At 44.8% G+C, this 9,899-nt stretch overlaps 1 protein-coding gene across 1 annotated transcript; it reads left to right on the forward strand.

Moving 5' to 3' along the window:
- The first annotated feature begins 3,693 nt into the window (after positions 1-3,693).
- LOC138079197 (apolipoprotein L3-like) lies at positions 3,694-7,104 on the forward strand. The gene is made up of 2 exons (XM_068972059.1): positions 3,694-3,773; positions 6,300-7,104. Exons 1-2 carry the CDS (start codon positions 3,694-3,696, stop codon positions 7,102-7,104), a joined length of 885 nt encoding a protein of 294 aa, XP_068828160.1.
- Positions 7,105-9,899: the final 2,795 nt, after the last annotated feature.

The following is a 9,899-nucleotide window of genomic DNA, read 5'->3' on the forward strand; positions in this document are numbered from 1 at the left end:
CTATATATAGAAAACTATAAAACACTGATGAAAGAAATCAAAGAGGACACTAATAAATGGAGAAATATACCATGTTCATGGGTTGGAAGAATCAATATAGTGAAAATGAGTATACTACCCAAAGCAATTTACAAATTCAACGCAATCCCTATCAAGCTACCAGCCATATTTTTCACAGAACTAGAACAAATAATTTCAAGATTTGTATGGAAATACAAAAAACCTCTAATAGCCAAAGCAATCTTGAGAAAGAAGAATGGAACTGGAGGAATCAACTTGCCTGACTTCAGGCTCTACTACAAAGCCACAGTCATCAAAACAGTATGGTACTGGCACAAAGACAGACATATAGATCAATGGAACAAAATAGAAAGCCCAGAGATAAATCCACACACATATGGACACCTTATCTTTGACAAAGGAGGCAAGAATATACAATGGAGTAAAGACAATCTCTTTAACAAGTGGTGCTGGGAAAACTGGTCAACCACTTGTAAAAGAATGAAACTAGATCACTTTCTAACACTGCACACAAAAATAAACTCAAAATGGATTAAAGATCTAAATGTAAGACCAGAAACTATAAAACTCCTAGAGGAGAATATAGGCAAAACACTCTCAGACATAAATCACAGCAGGATCCTCTATGATCCACCTCCCAGAATTCTGGAAATAAAAGCAAAAATAAACAAATGGGATCTAATTAAAATTAAAAGTTTCTGCACAACAAAGGAAAATATACGCAAGGTGAAAAGACAGCCTTCTGAATGGGAGAAAATAATAGCAAATGAAGCAACTGACAAACAACTAATCTCAAAAATATACAAGCAACTTATGCAGCTCAATTCCAGAAAAATAAACGACCCAATCAAAAAATGGGCCAAAGAACTAAATAGACATTTCTCCAAAGAAGACATACGGATGGCTAACAAACACATGAAAAGATGCTCAACATCACTCATTATCAGAGAAATGCAAATCAAGACCACAATGAGGTACCACTTCACACCAGTCAGAATGGCTGCGATCCAAAAATCTGCAAGCAATAAATGCTGGAGAGGGTGTGGAGAAAAGGGAACCCTCCTACACTGTTGGTGGGAATGCAAACTAGTACAGCCACTATGGAGAACAGTGTGGAGATTCCTTAAAAAATTGCAAATAGAACTACCTTATGACCCAGCAATCCCACTGCTGGGCATACACACCGAGGAAACCAGAATTGAAAGAGACACATGTACCCCAATGTTCATCGCAGCACTGTTTATAATAGCCAGGACATGGAAACAACCTAGATGTCCATCAGCAGATGAATGGATAAGAAAGCTGTGGTACATGTACACAATGGAGTATTACTCAGCCGTTAAAAAGAATTCATTTGAATCAGTTCTGATAAGATAGATGAAACTGGAGCCGATTATACAGAGTGAAGTAAGCCAGAAAGAAAAACACCAATACAGTATACTAACACATATATATGGAATTTAGAAAGATGGCAATGACGACCCTGTATGCAAGACAGGAAAAAAGACACAGCAGTGTATAACGGACTTTTGGACTCAGAGGGAGAGGGAGAGGGTGGGATGATTTGGGAGAATGGCATTCTATAATGTATACTATCATGTAAGAATTGAATCGCCAGTCTATGTCTGACGCAGGATACAGCATGCTTGGGGCTGGTGCATGGGGATGACCCACAGAGATGTTATGGGGAGGGAGGTGGGAGGGGGTTTCATGTTTGGGAACACATGTAAGAATTAAAGATTTTAAAATTAAAACAAAAAAAAAAAAGATCATTGATGTTACAGATCACCAAAGAAACTACAATAATAGTAAAAATGTTTGGTATATTGTGAGAATTACCAAAAGGTGACACAGAGACATGGAATAAGCAGATGCTGATGGAAAAATGGTGCCTATAGACTTGCTCGATACAGGTTTATGACAAGCTCTCAATTTGTAAAAACTGCAGTATCTGGGAAGCACAATAAAACAAGGTATGTCTATAGTTCTAAAGCAAGAAATAAAAATAAGATTGCCTCAAAAAAAAAATGAATATAACTAACATATAGGAGAAATAAGTATTAACCTTTAAGACTAATCATGTTAACCTTGGGTTAAATAAATTCCTTTCTTAATTGTAACTCACTACACACTCACCCTATAGGAATGTAACTTTATTTGGAGGGTGGTGCCTGGTTTAAGAAAAAACACCTTTGGAAGAAATAAGTTTTTTGGTTATCAGAAAGAAAGGGTCATAAAATGTCAGCAGGTCTCACTCTAGGCCAGAAGATGATGTAATATTCCTAAGACCTTTTTTTTTATACATTTATATGAAGCACCTGATTTTGATAAAGGTCAGGGCTGCTGACCCCCGCGTGACTCTGTATTCATCCCTATGTGTAACAAAAGGTATATAAGCAAACCCAAAAATAAAGAAATGGGATCAGTTTCCGGAAAGACTGATTCACCCATGTCACTTCTTTCTTGCTCCCGTTTTTCTGGCTGAATTCTCATCTGGATCATGGATGCTATTCCACATAATCCAAGTTATTCAGCCTCTTTTTCTCCACTAATCTTCCTACTACACTATCCATTTCTAATCTCTCTATATCTGTGATTAAATATGTATTTTTCCAAAGACGCCGACTCCGTCCCCCCACCTTTGAATCACCCTGGATCCACCGGGGCTGGACCCCGGCAGTTTCCTTTACCTCTCGCCCTGCTGCCCACCCAGCTGCTCTGTGAGGGTCAACAAAGTCTAAACTGAACCCCAATCTGGCCTTTGCTGCCTCCCACACCTGTGTGACCTGGAGCACCTTACCTGTCCTAACCTGTAAAATGAGAGGAATCTTTCCCTATGTTGTGATGAGGACCAAATATAGTGTGTGTCCGTGGCCTGGGCCAGTGCCTAACACATAGTAGGTCCTGCCTACTGCCATGCTGTCCCCTCTACGTGGAATGTGTTAGTTCCAAGTAGAAACCTCTCCCCTTCTCTAGAATCCCCTCTCTGCTTCTCTAGACTCCCCTCTCCCCTTCTCTAGAATCCCCTCTCTCCTGTGCTCTACTAGGGCACCTGCCTAGGGCTCCCATTACCAGGTGATTACCAGGTGACTGCCTCAGGCAGGTACTAGTTCTATTGTTCTCAAATGCCCATGCAGACACCCAGGTGCTCAGTTATTTCCTCCACCCACACCACCCTAAGCAGTCAACACACAGATCTAGTGCTGTGGATTCCCTCCTGTGAGCCCTGAGTTCATTTCACCCTTAGTGATGCATTAGAAAAAGAAAACCTAAGAACACTTAGTACTTCAGGGAAGAGAGAGAGAGGAAGAGATCTGACGTCTCTTCACTTAATAAAGACACTGGTATTACTGAATTAAGGCCCCACACTGAAGGCCTCATTTCACCTAATGACTACCTTAAAGCCCCCTGTCTTCTAATACAGTCATTGCAGAGTGGGTGGGTCTGGGCGTTAAATTATGAATTGGGGCTTGTTCATACAGTCCACCTGAGACCCCAGAGAAATCCATCAACAGCGTGCCAGATGAATGCTGCTCAGAAAGGTGAACTTTAACCACTTATACTCGATACCGTTTACATCACACCATAGTTTATTTGAATCTTCCATTTTTATTTTCCTGTCTAGAGAGCCAAAGCTTTTATAAGGATGTCTTTGAGTATGTCCAGAAGAATATGAGTTTGGAAGAACTGCTATCCCTGCTCACTGAAGATGAACCCTGGGAGAATCTTGTGACCGAGGCCAATTTGTCCAGGTAACCATGCAGGTACACCAGGAATGTCACCAACATGCCCCCAGGAAGATTCTCCTAGGCTAGTTTCCTCCAGAAAGTCCTATGGTTGGGGTCGAGGATGTTCCTCCTCAAGATCCTATGTGGAATGTTTCCTCCGTGTTATTTGTTGGCATTGAATGACATTGGGTTGAGAAGAGATGAAACCTGCAAGGAAGGGCAGGTCATATGACCTTGAACGAGTTACAGAACTACTCTCTGCTTCATCCTCTGTTCAGTTTTACTGTGAGGACACTGAGATCAGGCACACAAGTGATTTTCATGATTGCTGACACAGAGTAGGTGCTCAATCAATGTTAACTTAAAATAAGCTTGTTGGGAAGAGTCAGAGATCTTCCTGGAAATGATAACCAAGAAGGACTTATTTGGGTCAAGTTGGAAAATCCTGACCCAAACACCATTTTGTGTTCCTGGGATTCTAAAACTCTTTCATACCCCATCTTAGGAATTATACCAACACTGCAGGTTCCTGCTGGTCAATAAGGCAGACAGGCTGAAGGGGAAATGGTTGGACCTGGTGGGGTCTTGGATCTAACCCTGCCCAACTCTGGGCCTGTGAGTTTAAGACTTTGAGTCTCAGATTTGTCATGTGTTATGTGTCCAGTGGGAATAGCAAATTGATCTGATGGATTGTGGTGATGGCCTCAGAGTGAACTGCAGTCAGAGGTGGGGAAGCAAGTGCAATCATCTCGTCCAAAGGCCTAGGGAGGTCTGGATCAGGGTCAAAACTAGGGGTCACGATGGAGCAGAGGGTCCAGGCTGGAGGACGAGCAGGCAGGCTTGGGCAGCAGGGCCAGGACTAGAGTGAGGAGAGGAGGCCCTGTGGACACAGACCTGAAGATGCTGTGACCCTAGCAGAGGTCCTGGGAGTGGGAGAGGGGACATTTCTTCCCTTCCTGATGGGATCCCCTCAAGCTGGGCTAGAGGGCCCTGGGTGACCAGGTCAGAAGTGATACCACGTGACGCAGAGGCCCACCATGTCCTCCACACCCTCCCTGGGACCTGGATTCTTACTCCATCTGGGACCCTCATAATCTACATGGAGCTGCCCTGTCAGTGGGAAGTCCATGTGGCTCAGGGAGCCCTCAAGGGTCACAATCAGTGGCTGCAATTGTGTGTCATTTGAGGGATTCTGAGGAGCCTCATGCATCCCCACCCAAGAGGAAAACACTTCCTCCACCCGCTGTGCAAGTGCCGGTCTCTTCAGGCTCAGCCGTTCAGATGGGCGTTTCCTCAAGTCTCTTGAATCTTCAGAGGTTCCATAAGGTTGCACAGAGCCTTGAAGTGCAGGCTCATGAAGCTGTCACAAATTAACATGTGACCCCTGAGAAGACAGGGGTGCGGGGTGCTGGCTCAGGAGTCAGTGAGGTGAGCTGGAGGGCCCACGGGAACAGGGCGCACAGCTCATCTCTTGCTTCCCAGTCAATATGGGCAGTGACAGACCCAGTGTCCTTCTGCTGAGAAGCCCAAGGGTATCAGGCTTGAGTGAGAGCAGATGCCAGGCAAAATGATCATTAAGGGTCCTTCTTGCTGAGTTTTGATTAAAAAAAGATAGTAAAATTCAAGACGCACAGTTAGCCAATCTGAAAAGTATGAGGGCACAGTCCCAGGACGGTCCTTACATTTCCCATCAAGGGCAAATTTGGGGGATCCCACAACCACCCTCAGATTCTAGAACTCCATAGAAGGATGCACAGACTCATGTAAAGCATCAGGATCCCAGTTATGGTTTATTACAGAGAAGGGTGAAGTTTCCCATCAGCCACAGGGTCTGGGCAGGTTTCACACACGAAGCTTCCATTGTCCCCAGGATGCATTACTGTCCTGGATTCAGTGGGGCAGGACATATGGAGCACTGCCCACCAGGGATGCTCACCCTATTTAACAGCACATTACCCTGACCTGTCATCTCCAGCCCCTCCCAGAGGTGAGACTAATGCCCTAGCGTCCAGCTCCTCCAGAGGTCAGAAGTGATACCACATGACCCAGAGGCCCACCACATGTCAACTTGTCAGACTGTCCAGTGGCCAAAGTCCCAGGCAGACGAGGACATTCCTACCAGCCAGAATATTCTTGGTGCCTAGGGACCACATCCTAGCAGCCAAGAGCAAAGAAAAAGAGGACTCCTCAAAGATCTTTGAATGAAGGGTTTTCTGCTCTAATCCCAATTCTTTGTTTATCTGTGAAGTTCCCATTTTACACACATTCTGGAAGTGATGGTATTGGTCTGCCTTTGAGGAGTCTTTATCAAATATCTCTCTTAAGTTAAAGGTGTCCTGATGACCTTTGCTTATTTATTCCATGATTGAATAAGTACATGAAGCACTAACAATATCCAAATGAGGGTTTAAGGTTGGAAAATTTTTTACATTAGTAAAATTCTTGTGATTTACCATAAAATCTCTGTGCTTTATGCAGGATAGAGGTTGTTGAGTCTGTTTCATAGACAAGCACACTGTCTTTCTAAGACTTTAATGTTCATTATTACAGGGAAGAGGCAGATGGACTCAGTGAATGTCTGATCAAGCTGCTAACAATCTTGGACGGGAAGGACCAAGACAGGTTCCAAAAATACCAGCAGACAAGGCAGATGTTTTTGAAGGAGTTTCCTCAGGTAAAACAGGAGCTGAAGGAGAGCATAAAAAAGCTCCGTGAGCTCGCAGACAGTGTTGACAAGGTGCACAGGGACTGCACCATCTCCAATGTGGTGGCCTCCTCCACCGGTGTTGTGTCTGGTGCCCTGGGCATCATTGGCCTGGTTCTGGCACCCTTTACAGCAGGCCTCAGTCTGGGACTCTCAGCCACTGGATTAGGGCTGGGAGCAGCAGCTTCTGTAACAGGTTTGCTCACCATGGTAGTGGAAACTGTAAATACGTCATCAGCAGAAACGCAGGCCAGTTTCCTTAGCAAAGTCAGTGAAAAATCTGCAAGACTTTTCAAACAAGTTAAAGACTTTGCGAAGCATATTCAAGCCATCAAAGTGGCCAGACGCAACCCTCAATTAGTAGCCACTGCTCGGCGCCTCATAAACACCAGGCGACTCTCTGTCCAAAGTGCCCAGCAGGTGACAAGAAATTTCAGAGGCACAGCTCTGGCAGCGACTAGAGCAGCCCGCATAAGGAGTGGAGTCCTCTCAGGTATATTCATAGGGCTGGACGTGTACTTCCTGGTGAAAGACGCACAGGACTTGCAGGAGGGGGCAAAGACAGCATCAGCTGAGAACATGAGGCAGGAAGCCCAGGAGCTGGAGAGGAAGTTGGAGAAGCTCACCCGGATCTATGAGAGTCTGCAATAGGGCCCAGCTGGGCCACCCCTAGAGCAATGCAAGGACCAGGGACATGAGCAGGGTCAAGAGGAGAAACCACGTATTTTGGACTGAAGAAGACACTGAGGGAAGAATAAGGGAGAGACAGGGAGCCTAGCAATGAGAGGCCAGGAGTAGGGGAGCTTTGAAAATGGGAGAAAGCCAGAGAGTTAGGATTGTAGAGATCCTGCACAAGTAGCAGGGGCTCCTCTGTCGCCCTCCCCAGGGTCTGATATTCCAGCAGGAAGGGTTTCCCCCTGGTGATGGTCTCTAGCCCTACTTCTCCAGCATCAACTCACCTTTGAATTCAGTAGGAAGTGACTTGTTTGTTTCCATGTTTTATTAAAGTATAGTTGATTTACAATATTGTATTAGCTTCAGGTGTCTAGCAAAGTGATTCCATTATGCGTGTATCTATATACATATTTATCCTTTTGAAATTTTTTATCAGTTCTTCAGTTCAGTTCAGTTAGTCGTTCAGTCATGTCTGACTCTTTGCAACCCCATGGACTACAGCACGCCAGGCCTCCCTGTCCATCACCAACTCCCAGAGTTTACCCAAACTCATGTCCATTGAGTCGGTGATGCCATCCAACCAGCTCATCCTCTGTCGTCCCCTTCTCCTTCCATTTCCAATCATTTCCAGCATCAGAGTATTTTCAAATGAGTCAGCTCTTCACATCAGGTGGCCAAAGTATTGAAGTTTCAGCTTCAGCATCAATCCTTCCAATGAATCTTCCCAACTGATTTCCTTTAGGATGAACTGATTGGGTCTCCTTGCTGTCCAAGGGACTCTCAAAACTTCTCCAACACCACAGTTCAGAAGCATCGATTCTTCACTGCTCAGCCTTCTTATGGTCCAACTCTCAAATCCAAACATGACTACTGGAAAAATCATAGCTTTGACTATAGGGGACTTTGTCAGCAAAGTGATGTCTCTGATTTTTAACACACTGTCTAGGTTGGTCATAACTTTTCTTCCAAGAAGCAAATGTCTTTTAATTTCACGGCTGCAGTCACCATCCACAGTGATTTTGGAGCCCAAGAAAATGAAGCCTGTCACTGCTTCCAACTTATCCCCATCAAGGAGGGCTGCATGATGCCAAATTCTTCCCCTATTCATGGAAGACACAGAGATGTGAACACAGCAGAGTGGCTCCCAGAGTCTCTGTGAAGGAAGAGTTCAGGCAGCTTTCCCCCCGAGGTTGGGCTGTTCCAGAAGTGAGTTAACACTTGATGCTAGTCACAGAGGGTCCCCACTGGCCCCGCCAGAATCAGCTTTCTGTGGCCCCTAGGGACTCAGGCCTCTGAGCTCGCTTCTTTGGACAAGAGGTAGTTGATGTTTATGACTCATATCAAGCTAACAGGGAGCATTTATGGAAGGAAAGTACATTTTTTTAGACTACTGGAAGGTTGAAGGATTTCTCTTCCTCTAAGGAAATGGCATAGTCCAGAAAACAGACCAACCTGCCAGTTTCCCCATTTGGGGGCAAGTCTGAGCCTTAGTTTTCCCAGGTGACACTGAGATAGTAAATGTTCCCATCACAGGCCTGTGGTAGCTTACACGATGTTGAGTGTGAAAGTGTTTTACAGACTGTAAAGTGTTCAGGTGCTGCTATGTTTGCCCACAAAGGTTCAGCTTTTCAACAATTTGTTTTAATTTTTGAAAATCATCAAATTTACCATTTTACCCACTTTGAAGTGTACAGTTCAGTGGTATTAAGGACACTCACATCATTGTACAACCAGCATCACCATCCATCCACAGAGTGTTTTACATAAAAAATGAAACTATGTCCCAATTATGTGCTAATACCTCATTCTCCCTCCTCTCCACCCCTGGCAAGCACAGTGTACCCCTCATTTTTATGAATTTGCCTCCTCTCAGGACCTCATATGAGTGGAATCATACAATATATGTCCTTTGTGACGGGATTCTTTTTCTTTCTTTTTTCCTTCCTGTGGTGAAATATACACAATATAAAATTGACCACTTAAGCATTTTTAGTGTACAGGTGAGTGGCATCAAATCCATTCATCTCTGGCGCAGCCATCACCATCATGCAGCTCGATATTCTTTCTTCCTGAAACCTGAGGCTCCACTGGACCAGAACTCGCCTCCCCCTCCCACAGCCCCTGACAGCCACCACTCTGCTTTCTGTCTTTATTCATTTGCCTACTCTGCAAACTTAATAAACACAGAAAATGCAATAAGTTTTTTGTAACTGTTTTGTTCACTGAACACAATGTCTTCAAGGCTCATCCAGGCTGTAGCATGTGTCTGAATTTTCTTCCTTTTAAAATGATTTTTTAAGAAAGAACTTTCTTCCTTTTTCATGTGAGTCATAGTCTGTGGTATGTATAGACACAATTTTTCTTATGTTATTTTCCTTTCTTCCACAATTTGGCTATTGTGATGAGAGCAGCCTGGCAGAGAGTGGCCAAGACAGGTTCCCCTGAGGTGTGTCAGCTGGAGGGGATCCCCTGTGCTCTGCCCCCTGGTGCCCATCTCCATCAGCAACTCTGAAGACTCTAAAGCCCTCAGGTCACATGCTCAGTCTGAAGCTCCCTACTCACTCCCACTCATCCTATAAAAAAGGACAAGGATAGGCAGGTGGATCGCTGTGGCCATCCTGGGGTACTTCTCTTGTGATGTTGGGGTCAAGTGGAGCCCAATTTCATCATCACTGACCCTTCAGGGTCTGCAGATGGGGTGGTCTCTCTCCTGCCCCTGGACTGAGGTCTTGCTGAATCCTCACCTTGATCTGAGTCTGCGGCTCCCATGG

Source organism: Capricornis sumatraensis, chromosome 4 (genome assembly GCF_032405125.1).
Source record: "Capricornis sumatraensis isolate serow.1 chromosome 4, serow.2, whole genome shotgun sequence".
In the NCBI taxonomy this organism is placed as follows: Eukaryota; Metazoa; Chordata; class Mammalia; order Artiodactyla; family Bovidae; genus Capricornis; species Capricornis sumatraensis.

Coding starts and splice junctions, on each gene's coding strand:
- LOC138079197 (XM_068972059.1), top strand. CDS start 3,694: ATGAGTTTGGAAGAACTGCTATCCCTGCTCACTGAAGATGAACCCTGG. Junction 3,774..6,299: donor ACCGAGGCCAATTTGTCCAG/GTAACCATGCAG, acceptor TCATTATTACAG/GGAAGAGGCAGATGGACTCA.